The 23,973-nt window shown below is 45.8% G+C and overlaps 2 protein-coding genes across 5 annotated transcripts in view; both read left to right on the top strand.

The window, feature by feature from the left end:
- Positions 1–995: 995 nt before the first annotated feature.
- LOC115324412 lies at positions 996–1,853 on the top strand. Its single transcript, XM_029985018.2, has one exon. The coding sequence runs from the start codon at positions 996–998 to the stop codon at positions 1,851–1,853; it is 858 nt and encodes a 285-aa protein (XP_029840878.2).
- Positions 1,854–13,028: 11,175 nt separating this feature from the next.
- LOC120850058 (guanine nucleotide-binding protein subunit beta-5) overlaps positions 13,029–23,973 on the top strand; it is a 69,456-nt gene continuing 58,511 nt past the window's right edge. The window contains exons 1-4 of one of the 4 annotated variants that reach the window (XM_042289066.1): positions 13,136–13,342; positions 15,116–15,347; positions 16,139–16,295; positions 16,437–16,908. In XM_042289066.1, coding sequence (XP_042145000.1) covers positions 13,213–13,342; positions 15,116–15,347; positions 16,139–16,295; positions 16,437–16,895 — 978 coding nt within the window. In that variant the 5' untranslated portion in view covers positions 13,136–13,212 and the 3' untranslated portion in view covers positions 16,896–16,908. Of the gene's footprint in view, positions 13,343–15,115; positions 15,348–16,138; positions 16,296–16,436; positions 16,909–23,973 lie in introns of those variants that run through there. The other 3 variants (XM_042289065.1, XM_042289067.1, XM_042289068.1) reach the window with 3 other exon arrangements.

Genomic DNA, 23,973 nt, shown 5'->3' with positions numbered 1-23,973 from the left:
ACGATTTCACAATTTAAAACTGATGAGTTCAGCCAGGTTTCAGTGATAATGACAGCATGCGGATTATGTTCAATGAAGATATGTTCAAGTTCAACGACTTTATTTACCACGCTTCTGGCATTCACATTGAGGACTACGAAATCTTTATTGCCGTTCGACATGACTGGTCATTTCCTAGCGGAATTATGCTGCTCGTATGGGGCACGTATGGGGCGAATTGCGCATTTAGGAGTCTTCTGCGGGAGCGCATGCGCAGCTTGTACCTGAGGGCCTATCGTACCATATCGGATGCTCCCGAAATGGTTCCCTAAAACTCCCTAATAGAGAGTTTTAGGGAACCGTTTTTGCACATCCGATACGGTACGATGGGTCCTCCGGTACGAACTGCGCATGCGCCTGTCTTCTGCGATCTTACCGTAATGCGCTGGTGGAACCGTAAGGCACGACCGGCACGACCAATGGCCGACATGGACAGTCTCGCTTGGTTGGCAAAACGGCTATTTCGCTGGCAGAGAGAGCGTGCCGGGGCTCCAAACATGAATAAAATAAATCGTGGCAGTGCCTGGCAGGAGCGCCATGTGTGACAGCAAGTCCATAAAGTTTGAGTCAGCAAATAAGAAAAAGAATAAAGAACAAAACGCAATAGGACTTTTTCGATAGAAATAAATTGGTGTTTAGCGCTGCCAGAGATCGTCTGCTTGGTAGCTCGGAGAAAGAAGAAGACGCCGCTGAGAACGGTCGTGTTTTCGATGTTCTCCGAGGAAAATATACCGGCCACCGGCCGGGGAACCGCTGAGGCTTCGGCCAGTACTACTGAAATGTTGACCAATGAATACCGGACCGTGCTACCTCGTCTACCCACAGGTAACTTGAGCCTGAACTCCGTCTTTCTTCATGGTGATCTCGCCGCACGACCCTATCGAGCCCCAGACTTCCGTGACGCCTTACGAGATGTTGTCGACGCCCAAGATATCATCGGAATAGGCCAATTTCAGATGAGCCATGTCTGGCTGGTAACGTGCGCAAACGCCTTAAGTAAAACTAAGCTTGTAAACAAAATGGAGCTTACCGTGAAGGGACGCAGATGCCTCATAATCGATCCCGACACCAGAGATGTGAAGCTGAAACTTCTCTGGTTACCTGTACACATGGAAAACCAGAGAATCGAAGAGGCCCTGGCGCCTTTTGGCACGGTCCGTTCCATTGCACGAGAAAAATGGAAGTGCTCTGGAATGGAGCAAATGGAAACGCTCAACAAAGAGGTGACCCTGACACTTAAAGAAGGAATGAATGCAACGAATATTCCACATCAGCTCACGGTCTTCGGCTGTCGAAGCCTGGTGCTCGTCCCTGGTCGGCCACCGCTGTGTCTTCGGTGTAACAGAGTTGGTCACATCCGTCGTGAGTGCAGAGTCCCGAGATGCGGCGAGTGCCGACGCTACGGACACGACGCGAGTGAGTGCGTCACCACCTACGCAGACAAGCTGAGGCAGTCGAGAAGCCTAACAGACGATGTTGTCCACGATCATATTATGGACATCAGCGAAGTCGTTGACGCCACAGGGGACATCGCCTCTTCCCTTATCAAGGCACAAAGGACCGAGTCGGAAACGTCTACACAGCGACCAGAAGCACTTCGTTCCGACCCCGAGTCTGCCAGCACCTTGCCAGGACTGTCAACACCAGCCGAGTATGTCACGGAAATGAAGAGAGATTGGTCGGATAGCGAGTTTCCATCCCTTAACGCACCACCTGAGTTACCGTGCCAGCAAGCAATTGCCCGACGCGAACGCGCCACGACGTCCACTAGCTGGCACATCGGTGAAACGACCAGCTCCTACGACGACAAGTAATGCCCAGCCCTCCGCCCCAGGTATTATTGCCGAGAGCAAGAACGACGAGGGAAGTGAGGTGAAACGCAAGCCATCTGCGGTGCGAGAGTTCCTCTGCAACAAGACGTCGCAATCTGAAGCTCTGGACGTGAGGAACGATGACGATGTGCTCCCACCCTAACTAGAAGCCTTCCTGATATCTCCCCTCAGCTTCGCTACCATTAACGTGAGAGGACTGTGTTCACGTGCACGGCAGTCTCAATTGTACAAGCTCCTGTTAAAGGAACATCTTGACTTTGTTGCTGTTCAAGAGACAAAGATATCGTCTGACGAGGATACTGCTCGTGCACTGGACCCCTTCCTCTCACATTACGAGGTATGCGTCAGTCATGCTGATGGCTTGTCGGGAGGGTGTTTTTTGTTTTTGAACAAGAACTTAGGGTATTCATCACTTTCTCACTCTGTCGACGATAAGGGAAGGTTCATATGTTGCGATTTTCTTTTATACGGTACCTACTGGCGATTAATTTGCATATATGCCTATAATGACGTTAGACAGCGTCGTTCTTTTTTTGAAAGCCTGATCCCATTTCTCAGCACCGACAAACATATTGTTTTATTTGGAGATTTCAACTGTGTGTGTAGCATAAAAGACAGGTCAGTGCCTTCTGCAAGGCCCGATAGAAGTTCTGACATACTAAACACTCTTGCATTCGACTATCACCTTCTTGACGTCGGAGCTTCCCAAAATACTACTCTCCGATTCACTCACCTTCATGCTTCAAGTAATGCGATACTCGATCGTATTTACGTCTCAAGCTCGCTTATTTCACACGTGACTGCTTATGACGTAAAACCAGTTTCTTTTTTGGACCACTGCCTTGTAAAGATCCGTTTTGGAACAGACGCACCGCGAAAGGCACAACCAAATTGGGCTTTATGGAAACTAAATACAAGACTGTTAGACAACCAAGACTTTCAGAAACGTGTCCGCGAATGTTTTAATCACGTGTCAACGAATCAGAAATTTGGCATATTCGCACAGTGGGACTCCTTCAAACAGGAAGTTAAGAATGAAGCAATCGAATGCGCGTGCATTGCATCCTTTCATGCAAAGAAGGAAGAAGCTACACTTTTGAAAAATCTATGTATGCTTCACGAGTTGGAGTGCGAAACACCTGGTATGTTCCAAGAAGACATTCTTCGCGTAAAATGTCAGCTACAGCAATACGAGCACATTCGTTTACACGGTGCACTAAGTACGGTCCCGGTGTAGGCGTTTCTTGTCCTCAGAGACACCCACGCGTCGTGCACTCGATGATGAGAGGCGTAACGGCCTTTCAAAGAAAATTAGAGTTTTAGAATGTAATGGGACACTCTCAGACAACGAAGAAGTCATCATGAAGGCATTTGAGTTGCATTACAAAAGTCTCTTTGGAAAAACACAACATTTAGACATCCGGTTGGCAAAAAACTTAGTTTCTTTAATGCCCCAGATAAAGCAGCTTCAGCGAGATCTCCTCAGTGGACCAGTAACACTGGAAGAAGTTCGATGCGCGGTAGACGAGTTGCCAAATTCTAAAACACCAGGACCTGATGGGCTCCCTGCAGAGTTTTACAAGACATACAAGGACTTGCTATGTCCTTTCCTACTTGAGGTGTTTTTGGAGGCGTATGAGATGGGGACTTTACCGCCGTCATTTTATGAGAGCCATACCGTGTTGATCCCTAAAAGTCAAGACCCAGACAAATTACAGCGCATTGAAGGCTATCGACCAATTAGTTTATGCAACGTAGATTACAAAATTTTTGCTAAAATTTTGACAAAACGATTACAGTGTGTCACGTCATCTGTTGTTGGAGACCACCAAACCTGTGGGATTAAGGGGAGACGTATACAAACTAACATCCACGTTGCGCGTTCAGTGATAGAAAGCTGCGTTCTTCATGCCGGTCAGGTCGCCATGGTTCAAGTAGACTTGGCTAAGGCATTTGATCGCGTGTCCCATGCTTTCCTGTTTGCTATTTTACGTCATGTAAACCCAGGACCAACACTTTTAAAGGGTGTTAAGTTATGTTACCGTAACTGTGCCACCAGGCTCATGGTTAACGGTTCACTTTCAAATCGAATTAGTCTGGAATCGTCCGTGAAACAAGGATGTCCGCTATCACCGCTTTTATTATCGCTTTATTTAGAACCCCTCTGTTTAAGTGTACTTAACAGCCCTATCGTGGAAGGTTTCCGTCTCTACTCTTCTGAAGTTAAAGTATTGGCATATGCAGACGATATAGCTTTCTTTTGTGCCGATAAACGCAGCGTCGACAATGTACTTACAATAACACAAAACTTCTGTGACGCAACCGGCGCACTCGTTAATAAGGAGAAAAGCGTAGGTTTCTGGTGCGGGCAATGGGCCACAACACCTTCAGAGTATGCTGAAATATCGTGGAGCTGCATTGCCCCTCAGTACTTAGGAGTTCCTCTCAACAGTATCCGTAACAATGGTCATTACTGGACTGAACGGGTGTCAAAAATCAAATGTCAAGCTGGCAAGATGAAATCCAACCAGTGGTCAGTTTTCGGGCGAGCTAAGGCCTGTAATATGTTTCTCGCCGCCAAACTTTGGTATATACTTCAAGTGATTTGCTGTACCAGAAGCCATATTCAAAAATTCCACAGAGTGTTTGCTACTTTTATATGGAGTTCCAATTGGGAACCTACAAGACGTGATAACCTCTTTCGCCCCATCGATGTCGGCGGTCTCGGACTCATACACATCTTTCTAAAGCAAGTAATATCTCGATTTTTATTCTTCAAAACTGCATCTCATCATTTCCTTCGCACTTACTTACAGACGGAACTCGCGAGTGCATTACCTTATTTGGTGGTTACGACGATACCCGCAAGCACATCACGTCCTGTGGGGTACCTCAAAGAAGTAGTGAGCGCGATATAGTTTCTAACAGCTCGTTTTTCTTTGGAGCATTTATTTACGGTTTCACGCAAAGTCTTATATGCTGATCTGATTGACATAACGTTCCCTGAACCTTTGTACCGAAGCATATATAGTGAAGGCCCTGGAAAAGATGTCCTCAGACGTGTCCGAAAACTACATGTCTCGCCTACAGCAAAGTCATTCTTCTTTAAGCTCCATACTTCTACGTTACCTGTAAAACCCTGGCTTCGCGAACGTGGAATTTTTGTGCCGTGGTCAATCAATTGCCGCCTTTGTAACCAACCGGAAACTATAGAGCATTGTTTTATTTTCTGCACTGATGCTTACCTTTTCTGGGATGTCCTACAAAGGACACTGAAAAAAGACTTGAATATCAATGCTTACACAATCCGTTTTTTGCCCTTAAAATTGAATGATAGTTTTCCTTACGATCTGTTTACATTAATGGGGTTGCATAGCCTCTGGAAAACAAGAATGATTGACAGGAATGCGGACCCTCCCCGATCTACCAAATCAAATTTCATTGAAACCGTAACGCATGTACGAAATGTATTTAACTACCTTGACGAGCGGCCAGATTGGTATGTTCTTTTTGATCGATGCATTAATCTACAGGGTGTCACAAAAGAAAATTTACACGGTCTTTTTTACCGCAAAAATAAACTAGGCATCGCCGGACGCTCATTCTCCGCCCAAAGGTAGCGCTAGAGGTCACAACCAGATGCCAAAGTTTCAGCCCGATCCGATAACTTAATCAAAAGTTATAAGTGATTTTCTGAAAATTTCAATGGGAAAATGGCGGCCGACGGAGTTTTCAAACACATGGGGCTCTATGGTACCAGAAACCGAAAACAGGCAAAAATGGGCTCCATTTTCCCATTGAACTTTTCAGAAAATCACTTATAACTTTTGATTAAGTTATCGGATCGGGCTGAAACTTTGGCATCTGGTTGTGACCTCTAGCTCCACCTTTGGGCGGAGAATGAGCGTTCGGCGATGCCTAGTTTATTTTTGCGGTAAAAAAGACCGTGTAAATTTTCTTTTGTGACACCCTGTACCTGACTTTTAGCACGGGAAATTTGTATTTATTTAATATTCCTTTCTGTTCCTTCTGTCTATTCACGACAATGAGCCTATGAGAGCATAAGATAGAAAATTATATGTAATGGAAATTGGGATGTGATACCTTACCATGTGTTTGTCTTGCTGTTGTCTAATATTTCCATGTAATAAAAAACAAAAAAAAGCTTGGTAGCTTAGTGGGTTGGAGCGCCGATTTCATGACCTCGTAGAGGACCGGTGGTGGAGAGTTCGAATCCCGCTGGCGGTGACACCTTTTTTTTTTTTCTTTTTACATATTATAAGTTTTTTTTTTGTTCTTTTTATACAAACATTGGATGTGCATTTTGAGCACTTATCACCCGTTTTTTACAGCTGTTGTTATGACTGAGGATTATCTGTAGTGGCAACAGAGTGAGCAATAGCCTTCTGCATCAAGGCTCTGGATACTTTTTAGTTTAAAAATGTTGCATGAATTAAAAATTTCTGTACAAATGCTTATCACATATATCCTATAAAACTAGCCCTTTGAATATTGGGTGATAGTTTTAATAAGTGTACAGCAGTAAAGTTACAGGTTTTCCTTTATATTTTCTTCGTGGTCGTACCGTACACGGCGCAACGATCGGTACTCGGGCGTACGACCGTGATCGTCTGCTATCTGTACCGTAAGAGCAACATGAGCACCGCATCTACCTCCGTCCCTCCGCCTCCTCCTCGCAAGCGGTTTACAGCAGTAGACAACATATTTCTACTTCGGGAGGTGCTAGGCGCTACTCCTTTTTCGCTCTAGCACTTTGGAATGACGCAGCGTTGAAAAAGAACTTCTCGTTGCGAGGAGCGAAGGAACGGATTGACCTCCTCGTAAATAAAAATAAAGATTTGAGACGTACTGAAAGATACGTCATTCCAAATATATACACACTGTATGGAAAGAAAAACGGAAATCATTACATTCCTTCCTTATTTAACGAACTCCCAGAGTCCCTTATGAATATAGAATCCACTAGGGTATTAAAAAGGAAACTAAGCAATTGGTGTCAAGCATTTGAGCTGTAGATATCGTAGCCTAACCGTTGGAGATGTTTCGTACTTTTATTTCATGGTTGCGTGAGTAGACTTGGCTATAAACACCTATATTTCATGCTCTGAAGTGTTCCTTTTTGTATTTATTTGTGCTGCTAATTTTGTGTTCCTTTCATTTTTTTTTTTTGTGCTGCGGAGTGTTTTCTTTTTTTGTAACAACATGTATTGTAGTTGGTCGCCTGGCCCCACATACAAGCAGAATGCTGCTTTTGTGGGCCAGCTCTTTATTTTGTATGACTTGATCTTAAAATAAAAATTGAATTAAATTGAAAATTGAATTGAATTAGCTTTGTACAAGAAACATGGCCGCATCAACTTGAGAAAGTGAGTATATTTTGGTTATTTTTGTATTTTCTTCGAGATTTAATATTTCTAGTTTTATTTGACCATGGCTTTCTTAATACTCGATCCTGCATTGGGCCTCAAGGGAAAGAGACAGGATCGCTAGCAGACGACTTCGAATGTTGATGATAAGCGCGCGCGAGCGTGTTCTTGTGCCAAATCGAGTTTGCTTTCGGCAACGTTTCAGCATATCAGGACGTGTTTGGTGTAAACATCATATTTGGTTGATGTAAAACACCGAAGCTTGCCCGCTGAGAACGCATGATATATTAGAAAACAAGTTACCATGTACAGTCGAGGCATTATTTTGTTCCCCAGGTATATAAATTTGGTAAACTGAAAGAAAAAAAAAAACCAAAATACGCTGGCACATCATTCGTGGTATCCGCACATCATTCCTGGTATCACAACTTTTTCGTTTACTCAAAAGCTACGCCAAGTTGAACGTCCTATGCCTTGCGCCAACAAGCGGCTTCTCTTAGTGTATCGGTGCTCGGTGGCACCCGAAAGAAATGCGACTGACTCCGTGTCACGGCACACCAAAAAGAATGTTTATTCCCTCGTGCCCCTGCACAAGTCACGGGCCCCACGGCACGCGCGTGCGTGCCTCGCTTATAGAAAGCGGGAAGTTCAAAAGAGACTCAGGCCACACTTAGTGCGCAGACAGTCATACAGAATCACTTTTTCTAAATTTCTTTCGCTGAGTAGAGCCAACTCCAAGTCATGGTTATGGTGCCTGGATCGCGTCTTCGACTGGTGTGTTTAGCGTCCTATCCCGCCCATACATCAAAAGTGGTCCCAATGTGGCAACAAATGACGCGAGTGTCATGCTGTTGCCTGTCGCGATCCTGGCGGTTGGCCGTAGAAATGCTGGCGAAAAGCACGAGCGAACGCGAGTGTCGCTTTCGTCACGCGTTGTCCCTTTAGGCGTCCCAACTTCCGGCTGCTGCAGCTTCCGTGAACTGTCACAGTGGAAAGCGACCTGCAGCAGAACAGGCGTTTGCCACTTATACCACAACTGTTGGGGCGCCGCCAGGGTCGCAACAGGCGACAGCATGACACTTTTATGACGTCATCAGGCGGAAATCGAGGGACCACTTTTTTGAACCCGGTAAACACACCAGTCGGAGACGCGTTCCAGGCGCCATAGTCATGGTCAAAAAGATCGAGCGCCATTGTTGTCGGAAAGCTCGTCTGCTTCTTAGCAGACGAACATTTTAGAACTTCGCTGTGCCAGGGGCGACACGCCGTGGTGAGCCAGGTTTTGTATTACGGAAGCGCATTCATTCCAGTAAAAAAAACGAGACGAACTATAAGTAGGTATACAATATTTTTGGTTCTCTATATAATTAGGGTGCGATATTTATTTACTTGAGTTTCTGCGATTTGTGCAAACACACGCAAATTTGTCTTTTCTCGATGAGGCAGATGCAGGTTTCCGTTGCCAGGGGGCGCGACCTGTACCGATCGTCTGCTATCGTCTGCAAATACGGTTCCATAGAGTTATTATAATGTACGCTAGAGGTTCAAGTGGCGCTAGTGTGCTGACGCAAATTGAAGCAGACAGCAACCAATCTAAAATTGACTTCCGGTAATGCATTTCTATGGGAAAAAGTGAGTGCATTTTCTCACTGCGCTCGATCATAAGAGCAAATATCCCGAATAATTCGTACGTTCTAGGTAGCTTGGAACATTTCTCAGTCAGGCCGACGAAATAATTGGTCAGTTACGGTGTTTTTCTTTCAAATTCATCGCATTAAAAACGGTGCTAAAACAGCTTCGTACGTGTATTTATGTGCACTGTCGGACACTGTTAGCGCGAACACGACGTCGGCGCTTTTCAGCGTGGGGGATATACGTGCCAAACGAACGAAGGACATCTGGAAATTAAGAAAGACGGCAAGAACTACGCAGTAACACCGAATCAGGAACTACACGTGTATATACGATCAAAATTAATTGAAGGCCACGTAATCTATTTCTATTTTAAATAAGTAAGTACCGTTTTATTCTTTCTGCCCTGAGCGAAGCTGCTTGTTCTACGTTCAAAATATCACTCGCACGCTCGAAATCTTTGAGAACAAGTGCCCGATAAAAGCTGCCCGGCAGAGAAAAAAATACGAAGAGACAACTTTTATAGCCCACGGACTTTATTCTCTACGTTTTGAACGTTTTTATCCGCTCATGCACGACGGGGTCATTTTTATATAGTGACAGGACTGGCATATTATCAATATATAAGCGTCACCGGATTGCTGGCGAGCCTTGAACACACTCTACATTCCTTTCGATTGTAATTTTGCTTCGAATCGTCGCTTGTTTTTACACACCTGCTGCGGAACACACGTTTGGGACTGAAATGTAGCGAAGTTAAACATCGGTCACTGATGAAGAAAAATGCGCTAACTAAAGCAATTACACTTTTACAGTGTTAATCAAGGCACATACTATTCGGTACGACCCAAATAACCAAAGTGTTCCGTGTTATTTTCCGGCGAAGAGACAAAATGCACGCGCGCTTTCCCATAGGAATACACGGGAAGACTGGAAAAGTAGACTGGTTGCTGTCTGCTTCAATTTGCGTGACGGAAGTCGCATAGACACTAGCGCCAGTTGAACCTCTAGCGTACATCATAATAACTCTATGTACGGTTCCCCCAAAGCCGTTTCAGGGCACACGATCGGTCCACACGCCCGATCCAAGGTATCGATCGATTTTGTTTATCGATCGTAATTTGTTCCGGTTCCCTAAAACTCTCTAATATCAGTTTCGTTTCGTTTTTTTTACGGTTTTAATGTTTAAGGTTTCGGTTTCCAGTTACACGTCCCTAAAAACCGTTGTTTTCTTCTTCTGTTTCTCTAATAATGCGTTTATTGAAAAGCTAGACAGCCGTTTTATAATATAATAATTAAGTCTGCGCCGTGGCATTACGCAATGCAAGTATGACGCTTTGCATTGCGTAATACCACGGCGCAGACTTCATTTTGAGGTCTAAACGGATGTTCCGCCTCATCATTCGCTGAGCTGATTTCCCAGATCGCAGAGACTGGCTCTTCGAGTGTTTTGCGGGTAACTAGACGCGCAGGCATTTCTTACTACTATCAATTTCTGTACAAACTTGTTTTATGTTAGCTTTAGTGTTCGAAAGAGTTGCGTCCCGTAAGCTCCCGTAACGCTATATTCTGGACCGGGTTGCAAACGTTCATCTAAAACATAAAAACAACGGATTGCGTATAGAGTTCCCGGGAGTGACTAGACGATCTACTAAAACTCTCAACACGGGCTTCTTAACTTTCTGACTTGGGCAACGTGATGTTTTTAGGCTATCGCATTATATCACCAAAGACAGTCTCATTTTAGTTGTCTACTGTGATGCCAAAGTCATGGTTCGTGTGTCCTTATCACTCACGGCACTTACTTTTTCTAGGAAAAACGCTCCAGGCTAGAAAATTAAAAGAAAAAGCAACCCTAACCAAAAGTTTACTAAACATTTATCCTATTTTGGTTAGAGTCCCTATTTTTCGCTTAATGTCTATTCCTAACCAGGCAGAGGGCTGCCGAACGTTTACCATTAAAATTAAGACTAATAAATTTCTGTAATACCCGGCGACAAATCATGACCGAAGATTTCTTCTCTGCTGTTTCATCGAATCTCGTTAAACCAGCAATATTGTTTGTCTGAAAAAGCCATTGAAATACTTGTGCAACAATTAAAATTGATGTTTATTCAACCAAAACTGAAAATACTGCATTTCAACTCTGCGTTATCAACATGAATAATCAAACTTTTTAAAAAGATAATGATTAAATTTGAGGTAATTAGCCTAATGATCTGCATTTGCTTTTCTCTGTTGAATTAAGAGATGTGGGCTATTCCAAGAGACAATTAATAATAAGTATTAAGCGCATGTAATATTTTTCTCCCTGTCTCTGTGTTTATGCGACAAATGATGGCGGACACCGGCCAAGCCCGGATTCTAAAATAAGACTGCCGTATATATATATATATAGAGAGAGAGAGGTGGGAGAGGTGGGAGGGTTGGAGTCCGGTGTCGCTGCGTGGTTGCTGTCGTGTGGGTGTTGTTCTGCTTGCGTTTCTTGTGTTCTCGTTTTGAGCGACATATGGTGGAAGGTATATTATTTACACGAGGGAAGAAAGTTTCTTCCACTGGGAGAAAAAACGTGGCAAATTTTCTCCTTTCTTAGGGGAGCAACTTTTTCTCCAGGAGCAAAAATAGGAGGCAAGTCTCCTCCCTTCTTAGGGGAGCAAATTTCCTCCCCGTTTTGTAGGAGAAACTTTCCTCCCTCTCTAAACGAAAATGGGGACACGTGAGTTTCTCCTTCAAGGAAGAAAATACTACTCCCCTTGTTTTAGAGTGCGGGTTGCATCTTTGAGGCTGCTGAAGAAGGTTGGCGCAATGTACGAAAAAGGGTACCCAACTCGGAATAAGGTATGTTTAATTACTTTTATCGATGTCCATCACGCACGCACACACACACGCACACGAACGCGCGCCTTAAGGACCCTCCAGGAAGAGGGGGGTCCTTAAGGTAAATAATCTAACAGATAAATAACTAACTAAACATGCAGGATCGTTTTTTTACCCTGAAAGAGACATGCCAAACAAGATATTTGCTTATGAGTGTTGCGTGAGTTAATCTTCTACTTACGTTATTTACTTGTTAATAAGCATCATCTTTAATTTCTCAATCTTCGCTAGTTCCATGACCAGCATAAAATATTGTATAACGACCTCATTGGGCAGGAGTCAACTTCTCGAAGTGACTTCGGATTTTTTTTACATCGTAATCCACGCAGTTTTCTGTTCATGAGTGCCCACGACAAACAGATGATGATGATCATGACGACGACGACGACGATGATGATGATGACGTTGATGATGACACCTCACAGCTTTCTCAGGTCCTGGACCTTTGTAACACTGGCAGCCCGTCCGCTGGGTTCGGTCACTTCTCGGATATGACTCCGCGGTGTTGACGGCACAATGGGCCGCCACCGGACACCTGGGAAGCCCGAACCCCGCAGCTGCGCGATTCCGGTTTGCGACGTCACGAAGCTCACGGCGGCGGCGCCTGGAACCCGCAGACACTGCGTCGCGCGGTTTCGCTGCCCCCTAGTGTGCCCAGATGTGGGAGTGCTTCCAACTGCTCGAGAGTGAGGTCACGAGATCCACGGGCCGCGTTCGGAATGGCAAATCGCGACGAGCAAGCGAAGGCGCGTTCATCGTACGCTGCGAGCTTCTCCGTCTTTGCCTCATCCCCCCCCCCCCCTTTCCCCTCCCTTCCCGCCGTCCTCTACGTCACGTGACAGCCCGCGCACGTTCAGGTGCACCTTCATTTGCGCAGAAGGCGTCCGACTTTCGAAGTGCAAGAGCTCCGCACGTTTCTGAGTTGCTCCCTCCCTCTCAAATCTAAGCTATCTAATGTCATGCAATGTGCCTCGGTGGTATTGGCTGTACACGGGGACAACATTCTGTGGCATTTGAAAAGTTTCGTGTACGAAATGCTCATAGGCGCTGAAGGTGCACGTGCGCCCGTACGCCCATTCAGGTTTCGGGGAGGTTGGACTCAACCTTGGGATGTGTGTTAGGAAATGTATAGGCCACTGGGCGCTCATAGCTTTGACTACATATGCATGGTTGGCTCCGCATTTGCTCCGCCCCCCGTCCTGCCAACTTCTCCGTCACGTGACAAGTAGCGCACCAGCACGCGCACCCAATCTGCGCAGACGAGGCGTCCGCCATTAAACGAACAAGCGCTCTCTCCGCGGTCCGAGTCGCTCCCTCCCTGAGATCGGGGCTCTCTGCCGCCCTGCAGCGGGCGCGGGCGCCGTCACATCCCTTCCATCGATCGCTTCCGCCGTTGTTTATATCTTTTGCGTCGGCCGTCGGCTCGGGCGCCGGGGACGCCAAAGATGGCGACCGAAGGCACGACGATGAAGGTGGACCACCAGGCCCCGGAGACGGTCGAGACTCTCACGCGAGAGATCGAGCAGCTCAAGGCCCGCCTCGAAGAGGAACGCAAGAAGCTCAACGACGTCGCACGTGAGTCCATGCTGTGGCCCGGCTTGCTAGAATCGGCGTCTGAGCTCAGTCTGTGGGAAAGAAAGCCTGCCGGATCCAGGGATCGCGGCCGCTTGAGAATAGACTTCACGTGCAACGTTCCGCTCGTGCGCTCACTTTGGCGGTGCTTTCTTTCACGCAGTCTCGGCTGAGGCACGCTGATTCTAGACAGCCGATCCTGGTCCGTGTGCGCGGAGCCGTTTGCTTCTTTTTTGTGGTGTCTCTGTTTTGCTTCGAAGCCGTCTGGCTGGAGGCCAGCGGCGAGACCGGACGTGGCTGCGATCGCGAGCGCAGTTCGGGACTTGCTCGACGCGTAGTCGTTTAAAAGCATACCACGGTATAAGAAAAGAAAAAAGTGGAAAAGGAAAAAAAAGATTTAAGAGTTAAGTGCGCGATGAATGCAAGCCAGCGGCGCGCGCTTGCCAGCTCGGCGAGTGAGGTAAGCGAGCGCCAAACGCATTTAGATCTAAAATGGCATCTAGCAAAAGCCTTTCGGCGGAACTCTGACGGTGTATATATATAACTTGCACGTGACGTTAACGGATCATGCTGGTGGTCATTCTCACGTGGTCATTCTTATACCCCTGTCAGGCGAGCATCTCAAATGACATTTACGTAAAGGGCATTCAGGCACTGCCAGACGGCAACTCAAATGGCATTCGGCCTAAATGGCATATGGGTCACGCGACTCAGTTAATGGTTGCGCTTGCTAGCAGCGCTTTACACCTGTTGTGCGTGGACGCCTGGACGCAGCGAGGAACGGCGGCGATTGTTGCTGCAGTAGCTGCAGCCACTAACACGCTGCTCGGGAGCAGCCTCTCTTCGATAAGATCAGACTCTCTCCTGGCAGACCTGATGTTCGCCTTTAGAGCAGACAACGCCTTTCGCTGCTGTGCGTGCAGGCACATCAGCAAGGTCACACGGGTCTTAGGATCCATCACATTAGAATCAGAGTCCTGGGTGTAATCCATCGTAGACTCAAGGGTGGACAAAAGAAAATAGGCTCAAAGGGAACAATGAACTACCAGCGCAACCAAGGAGAACGGCGCGGAGAAAATGAAGAAAAAGTCAAGCGTCTCGGGGTGGCGGCAAAACACCTTGTTCATATGGAAAGCAGACGTTTCTAAAATCATTGTATTTAACTCTTTGTTCTTGTTTTTCTTACATTTTTTTTCTCTTAAAACTAAACAACAAAAAATAGTATGTTGCTAAGCTAACTCGGGGTGACAAAAAAAAAAAAAAAAAAAAAAAATGCTGCGCGTGCTTGATTTGATTTTGCGACGGGAATCGCAATAAACATAAGATAAATGGTATTTACGGTTTTCGCATGGTACGGCCAACGTGCACGTCATTTACCTAAATGACTTTTACGTAACTGGCCATACGCGCCGATGTTCAGAGACGTCAGTGCGACGTGCGCCTCAGTTGCGTATTATTTGCGCAAGCGGATGAACACTGACTGGCGGTAATGAGCACGTGGTAATCAGGGTACGGTGAAATAGTTCACTCTAATGAGGGTGTGAATCAGTTGCCACGTTGCTTTTTCTCTCGCCTGTTCTCGGTTCCGCTGGGTTTACGTTTTATATCATCCTTCAGCCTTTCATTTATACTTATTCGTATTCTTTTCATATTGTTTACACTTCATTAACGTTTCATGGTCTGTTATTTTCTCGTTCGTACGTATTCAATCCCGCGCTGTACCTATATTTTTTGCGTGTTGAATATAATATAAGAACCGCGCGATACCGATGTCAGACGCCGCGCAAACGTCGGCCGCCAAGAAGAGCAAGGGACCCCGCGTCCTGTGGGGCATCCAGGAGACGTGGGCCCTGATCGCCATCTGGGAGGATCGTCTCGACGACCTCCGGAGGGCCAAAAGAAACGCCAGGGTGTACGCCGACATTTCGGCACGACTCCGACTACAGGGGTACGACAGGGACGTCGAACAAGTCCACCATAAGATCGAGAATCTGGCAAGCACGTATCGGTGAGTTAACTCAGAAGTTGCACGTACCCTGCTAGTAGCGTGAGAACGATTCGCAAAATGGACGATAGGAAGGACGACTAGGACGGGGCCCGCCTAGCCTCAGAACTCACCTCGCGTGCCACTGTGGGACACCGCTGCGTCGCGTACCTCGAAATAGAAGGGAAGTCCGGTATCGAAGCGGCCTACGAAATTGTCCCGTGTAGCGTTTATTGAGAGTAGCTTCCGGAGTTTGATAAGACGCCTTGTACAAGCACTATTAAAAAAAAAATGTTTCCCAGCTGTTCAAATCTTGAATACATAAGGACGGTACAAGTAATAGACGCCGTGACCTGGCACCGACTCTTCATTGTGTATTGTTATGTTTAAGAGAAAACAAAGTAAAGACGCCTCAGTATGCCAGCTGTTAAAGTTGTTTGTAGTTCAATATCGTTTGAAGTTATAAAGGTATAATGTTTGCACGTTTGCAGGGTACAACAAGGAGCATAATGTGTGCTCGTCCTCGTTATGGAATCGTGGGTCACACTGCTCTTACATCACACAAATGACAGTCTGCAAACCCGAGTCGCCGAAATATCCGTGGTTCGAATGCCGCGTGACAAGTCTTCTCCTTGAACTCATTGCCATGGTGCATTCGAAGCACGGATCTCGTGGTGACTCGCGTTCAACTTTCTATGCAGGCTGTCTTTTGCATTTTGCATAAAAATTGTGACCCAGGCTTCAGAAATGTTATTTCTGTTATACAAGGCGTTTTACACCGCAGACTTGCCACTCACGGCAATTTTATTTTCTAGGAAACATCAACGGAATAGTACCACCACTGGGTCCAGCGGAATAAACTGGCCCTTTTATTGGGAACTGCACCGCTTCCTGGGGTCGCTGCCTCTCAACAACACCAGCCTGGTAGTTGAGAGCAGCTGCCCGGACCAGGCATCACCCGCAATGTTGGAGGTAGGCTGGCAATATCCACCCCTAATTTTTTTTAATCGCGGCCGATTTTCGTGCACCTAAAATGGCTGCATCTGATACTTGACCATTTGCTGTAATCTTGTTTGATATGAAATGCTGATGGTGTGGCATTCTTCACAGCAGGTTTCGAAGACGCGGGGCGAGGCTCCTGCAGAACATGATGCGCTGTCCGAGTGCACTGCTGATGCACAGGCAGCAGACGGTGGTGCGCAGGACGACGGCGCAGTAGCCAGCACCAGCACAGCAGCTGGTTCCGACTCCCAGCAGAGCAGCACCAGTGGCGACTCTACCATAGGTCCGAAAAGAGACAGTGCCGGCAGCGGTGGCAACAGCGAGAGCAGCGACTCCACAAGCGAGGTCCAGCCGAGGCGGAAAAAGAGGAAGAGGTCACCGACTCCCAATGCAGCCCTCATCCGAGCAGTTATTGACGAGCAGGTGCAGCTCCGGTTAAGCTTCGAGGCTTCTCGCCAGAGGGAGTATGAGCTCAGGGAGAGAGAGCTAGCCTTACAGCGGGAGGCAGTGAGGTCGCAGCAAGAGCTGGCAACCGCTATGATGGCGTTTCTGAATAAAATATCTCGTTAGGCTTCTAGAGTTTACACAGGCTACATAAAAATAAATCAGAATAATTTGCTATTTTTTTTTGGAGAGAATTATGAATCTTTTTCAATAAAATATTTCAAGTATTTGAGTGATATGTGGTTATTGTTAAACATTTGCCATTGGTTACAAGGCTATTCGTGTTTTCGTTAAGCAGTTGAGATAAAAACAGGCCTTATTCCGTTCTTCAAAATTGTTTTCAAAATGTAAAATTCACTTTTCATCAATCAACTGGTGAGGCTTTCAGTAGATTTTACGCTGTACAACGGTAGTAAGCAAAGTCAGTCACTGGCTCAAAATTTGCCGATTTGTTTCGCCGTAAAATATGCTTTTTATCCGATGGTGCGCTCCAGATGCCTTGCACAAATGCAGAGGGTATAGAACAGGGGCGGCCAAGCTGACCCGGTCTAAGAGCCGCAAACAAAAACACGAAACTTCCAAGAGCCGGGGGGGGGGGGGGGATGGGGGGAGCTAACGTTTTTTCCAGAACATTAAACGATACTCGAACTACTTTCCATCTATCCGAGTCAAAAGCAGTCCATCTGTGCGCAAGGTAGCACAGGACTGCAGAACTACAACCAGTCTTTCGGTCAAAAACGCGTTCCATTTATCTTTTTGTGGCAGTTCTCGTGTGACCGGGAGGGTGTAAGGGGGGGGGGGGGGCGGCGTAGGCGAGGGAACCGCGAGCCGCACTTTGACACGCGAAGAGCCGCATGCGGCTCGGGAGCCGCAGTTTGGCCACCCCTGGTATAGAAGCTTGGACAGGCCAGCATACAGTACCATTAGTAAAGAAGTATCGTCCATTCAGGGCCACATACTGAAGCATTGGCTGTATGTTCACCTCATCCACTTTCTCAGCCTCCTTGAGCCACAGGGCCTCAACACTGTCGCTGAGTTGTTCGAAGACAATGTTAAGGACGCAGCACGCTCGTATGATCAACAGTACCATAGCCTCCTCTATACGGAGAAAGCCTGGCACATCGACGACGGAGCCATAGGGCGCGCGGCCGCAGGAAAAAGGAGAGGAGGAGCGCGCCGAACGGTGACCAACATGGTAGCGCAGAGCAGAAAGGGCAGACCTAGACAGCGAGCGCTTGGGTCATGAGCGGCTGCTCCCCGAACCACGCTTGTTTTTGTGTTTTCGTCACCGTCATTTTCGTACTCCGGGAGAAACGGGCGCGGCGATTCGAAAGGGCGCAGGGAGAAGCGGGAAAGGGTGGACGTTGAGTTTCACCTCTCCACGATAGCGACAAGAAAAGAGAGAGAGAGAAAAAAAAGATTGTTTCTGCATTTGGCCGCTCGCTCTTTTGTGGCGCTAGCAGGCAAGGTTCTCTCCGCTCCCGTCTCTTCGCCCCTCCTTTCCCATTTACGGCGGCCGTCTTTTCTCGCGACGCGCCAGGCTTTCTCTGTATAGAGGAGGCTATGACAGTACACTCTCCACGCCGCACTCCATCCGCTTCATGATAATCCGAAACCGGGCCGTTACTCTGCCAAAAGCCTTTTCAACAATCCTGCGTGCTGATGAAAGGCGCTTGTTGAACTCCCCCTTCTTGGAATTGGTCGTGACATCCTTGCGTTAGTTTGTCTTCAACATGTTCAGGGATGAATCCAAAGGGGGGAGCGACGGGGGCGCCCCCCCCCCCCCCCCCCAACAAAGTCGACTCCCCTTCCCTCCCCCCTTCTCGGAAGGCAATTTGCCATGGGTGGACCCCCGGTGCACAAGAAAGAATGGGAAAATAGTATCCTTACAAATTTTCCGCCCCCCCGCCCCCCCCTCCCCCCCCAAAACGGAGTTCTGGATCCGCCCCTGCACATGTTTGACGCCGGCGGGAATGCTTGGTTGCAGTGGACGGTCGGTGGCAGACGGTCCCTTCCCGTTGATTGTGATTATAGGTGTAGGAATGGCCGGTCCTTCCAGGATTCCTGAAAGTGCCGACTTCTGGAACACGTGTGCGTCATGACACGTCCGACGTTCACGTACCGAAAGCGGAAACAATGGCCCACCTGAGTCATAAGGATATGATGCCATACCGGCACATAAACGTTACGATGCATAAAATTAGTTTCCTGGTTCATCACATATTTACTTTTTCCAAAACGTTGTTGGAACACATTTTTTCAAATACATATTTATTTATTTATTTATTTATTTATATACCCTCAAGGCCCTAGGGGCGTTACAGAGGGGAGTGAGTGAAAAAAAACAACAACAAACAGTAATAGAAGACATTATAAGTCACGGGTCACTTTCGCGAAAATAATTAGTAACTGCACTTTTAAACACATCTAACGAGGGTAATAATATTAATGACGCCGGAAGGTGGTTCCACTCTGATGATGCCCTAGGAATGAAAGAATCGTGATAGGCTGAGGTTCGAGAATGAGGAACGCCGACTTTGTACTGATGATCAATGCATGGAGAAACGTAAGGTGGGATGAGGAAGAGCTTTAAGAATAGGGTTAGAATTGTATATTTTATATAAAAGACATAAACGAGAACACTTACGGCGCAAAGAAAGCAGTGGCAAGTAGAGAAGAGATTTCAAGGATGATACACAAGCTGTCCGGTGATAATTATTAAGTATAAAACTAGCGCCGCGGTTCTGAACTGACTCGAGATGAGAAGTGGGCGTCGTCTGACCAGGATCCCAGATTGAAGCTGCATACTATAATTTTGAGCGAACCAAAGATTTGAATAATATTAGTTTGAGAGAAACTGGCGCTAGAGAAAAGTTGCGTTTTAGGTAGCCTAACATAGAATTGGCATTAGCAATGATGTGGTTAATATGAATATGCCAGGAGAGGTAAGGAGTAATATGCACACCGAGGTATTTATATGAAGTCACACATTCTAAAGAAACGTTATCAAGATGATAGATAAAAGGCGAAGTGTTACGGCGAGACACTTTCATTGTTTTACATTTTTTAGTGTTAAGTGTCATGGACCACAGCTTGCACCAATCAAGAACAGCATTTAAGTCGTTTTGAAGAAGGAGAGAGTCAGAATCATTAGTTATCCTACGATAAATAACGCAGTCATCCGCGAACTAACTAAGCGATTATGAGACACACAACGGCAAATCATTGATGTAAATGAGGAATAACAAAGGACCTAGAACGGAGCATTGAGGGACTCCAGAAGTAACAGAAGACACCGAAGAATTAGAGTTATTTACATGAACAAACTGAGAACGATTAGTAAGAAAACACTCAATCCAAGTTAGTATCTGAGGGTCAAGATTGAGTTTGCTAAGCTTGAAGAGTAGTAGTTGGCGAGAAACTTTATCAAATGCTTTGCAGAAATCAAGAAAAATACAGTCAACCTGGGATCCATGATCAAGTAATGAAAACAAATCGTTAGTAAAGACAAGAAGTTGTGTTTCACAAGAAAAACTTACGAAAGCCATGCTGTGAGGACGAGAAAAAAGAGTTGGATTCGAGATATTTAACAAGATGTGAATAAATAATATGCTCTAACATTTTACAAGGAGTACTGGTCATGGAAATGGGTCTATAATTGTCGGAACAGTGTTTGTCACCTGATTTATGAAGTGGAACCACCTTGCCAGTTTTCCAATCTTCAGGAAGGACACCAGTAAGAATAGATTGCTCAAAAATCTTTGTGAGAAAAATTGCACTGTAAATTTTAGTATTCTTTAGAAACTTAGTGTTAATATTATCAATACCACATGATGAAGACACTTTGAGGTTGTCAATCAGCTTAACAATCCCATCAAAATCAAACACAAGTGGGTCCATAGGAAAGAAATCATAATTAGGGTAAGTAACAATGGAACAGCTTACATCCCTAGAAAACGATTGCACAAACACCTCATTGAGGACTTTTGCAGAGTCATCGTTAGACATAACAATGTCATCAGAGTCATAAAGCAAAATATCCTTGTATTTCTTGCCATTAATAACGCTCCAAAACACTTTGACACCAGTTGATAACAAGCGGGGCAAGGTTTGGCTGAAGAAAGTTTGTTCAGCGTCCTTAATTGCATTTTTGTATACATTTTCAGCGTTGTAATAAGCCGCCCAGCGCTCAACAGTGTCTGCACGCTTAGCAGTGCGGAACAGGGGTTTCTTTTTATTTGAAAGTCTTTTCAAGGCACTATTAAACCATGGAGACGTTGAGTTATTAGTAAGAAAGCGACGTGGGACGAAAGAATTCATAAGGGAATTGACTTTATTTTTGAACATTGTCCAATTAACCTCGACAGAGCGTTAAAAAAATTGGGTAAGAAAACGCCAAGGAATTGCGCCAGTTCGCTGTTTATAGCCTCAAAATCAGCTTTGCCATAATCAAGAAAAGAGTTATTCTTCGCTTTTGTAAAGGCAGATACAGGAGCGCTTAGGTGAAAGTGAAGTAAACAGTGATCGCTGATGGCAGGTAAATACGTAAGAGAGGATGCAAGATCAGGCGCGGTAGAAAGAATAAGGTCCAGCACGTTCTCAGAAGTTGCCGTAACACGGGTCGGCCTAGTAACTATCTGCGTTAACGAAAAATCGGAGCAGAGACTCAAAAACTCGGAGCACGCAGCAGGATTTGAAGATATGGTAGAATATAGACCAGACCAGGTCAATGCCGGGGAGATTAAAATCGCCCAAAAGAAGCAAAGGCAAGGCAGGAAACCTTGTACGAATTGTATTCCGAGCATCGTGTAAATCTATAAAAGAGTTTGCTGCGGCATTGGGAGGACGGTAGCACGCGCACAAAATAACTTGCTTATGGTTAAAACGCAAGCGCACGCCAATAAACTCAAGAGATGTAACAATGTTGACAAGACAAGACTCAATGCTATCATTTACCGTGATTATGACACCACCACCACGCCTAGATAGCCCATCGCATCGATAAAAAGAGAAACGTTTCTCGCAACAAAAAATTTCGCTGTCACGTAGAATGCTAGATAGCCAAGTTTCAGTGAGTACAACAATGTCGGCGAGTGAAGAATCGATGGCAGAAGACAAGTCATCACGATTGCGAAGAACACTTCGAATGTTGGTGAAAAGCACTGAAAGATAGGGACTCGATTTGTTCCGTTTCAGGTTATGTTATTGTGATGATGTTGACAAACCAACCACAAGGTCAGCATTTACAGGAATGGAATTTGTACTCGGCGGTGATATAATCGCGGACTTCACAAACGGCATCGCTGGCCACGCAGTAAGAAAAACATTTGTCGTCAAAAAACACTTTGTTGTAGCGTAGACTAAAAGACTGTGTATGAGCCTTAGCGAATTCGAGCAGCTTTCTTCTAGCAAGGCGAGTGGCAGGGGAAAAAGCCTCTGCGACGGAAGTGGCACTGCCGCGCAGTTTGCCTCGCGAAAAAAAACAACATGGTCTTTCGTTTTGAATAATGAAAATTTCACTAAAACTGGCTGACATTTACTGGGGTTAAAAACACGACCGAGTCTATGTGCACGAATGATACCCTCAGGGGGAACGATGACTTTCATTTCGTTTGCAATGACGTCACGCACTTTGCTTTCAGATACAGCCCCGGTCTCAGAGTTTGAGTCGGGAACACCGTAAAATATTAGATTATCTCTTCGAGACCTAATTCATCAATACGTGACCGCAGACTGGCGTTCTCGCGTGACAGGAAGGTTACAGTTTCTTTCACATCTGTCAACTCACGCTCCAAAATGTCCAAACTGGCTATCTTTTCTTTCACAGTACTAAGCCTCCCTTGAATATCATCACCATTAGTTCAATTGACTCCTGACAGTCTTAATAGCTTGAATATCCTCCATGATTCGGGTCTGTCCAGCTTCAAAATTTGCCTGACGAGCGTTTAAGCCTCTCAGTAAAACAAGCATCTCACTCATCTCTTTTGATTGAACTTCTTTCTTATCTGGGCCAGGATTAAGTTCAATATCACCAGACAGGAGAAGCTTCAGACCCGAAATACATTCGCAAGAACATAAAGACAGCACTTGTGGGCATGGGAACACCAGTAGACAGAGGTTGTTGTACTTTTTACAATGCAAAGAGGGAAACGGACCAACCTGTACGAAGAAAAAGCAGAAAGCGTTAGCTGACTGCATGACTGGCTGTTCTACATGCCCACTGAAGGGCCGAGGGGCGTGCCGGCAGTTTAAATCCGGTGACGATGTCAATGTTGATGCCGTTGGACTGCTGTACTGAGGCAACGCGACGACTGGAAGTGCAGCAGAAAACCAAGGTTGCCAGGAGGAGTCGACGTCTGGTTGTGGCAGCACGGAAACTTTCGGCAAGCGCGCTCCCTCCAAGGCACACCACGGGCTTGTTAGAGCCGGACAGCCGCGAAACATCGCCGTGAACTGTACGAAGAAAAAGCAGAAAGCGTTAGCTGACTGCATGACTGGCTGTTCCACATGCCCACTCAACTTTGTTTGTTAACTATGCATATTAACATGTTCAGTTAACAAACAGTTATATGTTTGTTAACATATAACTTTGTTTAAACTTCACTTTCGTAATGTTCAGTATTTAGATCAAGCAGTTTCATCACCTATGTTTTCTAACAGTAAGCTCAAACTAGTGGCTAGAGGGAAAGATGATACATTTTAAAATGTGTCTAAAACAAGATGGCCTAAGCTCTCAAAGGGCTATGGCATATAGATTATGTCTGTCCTGCTACTCCAGCCCCTGTAGTTACGGTAGCTGGCGGCGTTGGTGTGTGGTGGCGACACTGGGAAATGACAACCATCAAGTGCCCTTATGCCCTGCGGAAACTCCAGGGCGGTTTAATATAATAGGTTTTATTTAGCATTGAAATATGGCGGGAGCTGAGAAAAAAAAACTGTCTAAGCAGCTTGACTAATCCTCAGCCCCCTCACAGGTACACAGCGGTTGCAAAAGCATACAGAAGGAAATATATAAAGCAAAAAATAATAGAAGCGAAGAGCAAACGAAAACACTTACGAGGGAATGAGTGTAATCAGATAATTACTTTGATAGTAAAATATCTCCTAATATCAAAGCAAAGAGGAAAAAAAAAAAAAAAAACCTACGAGGGAATTAGTGTAATCACAAATGTACTTTGAAAGAAAATATTTCCTAATATCATAC

This window comes from Ixodes scapularis, unplaced genomic scaffold, assembly GCF_016920785.2.
Source record: "Ixodes scapularis isolate PalLabHiFi unplaced genomic scaffold, ASM1692078v2 PGA_scaffold11__112_contigs__length_91849675, whole genome shotgun sequence".
Classification (NCBI taxonomy): domain Eukaryota; kingdom Metazoa; phylum Arthropoda; class Arachnida; order Ixodida; family Ixodidae; genus Ixodes; species Ixodes scapularis.
This window is presented reverse-complemented; position numbering and strand designations above follow the sequence as displayed.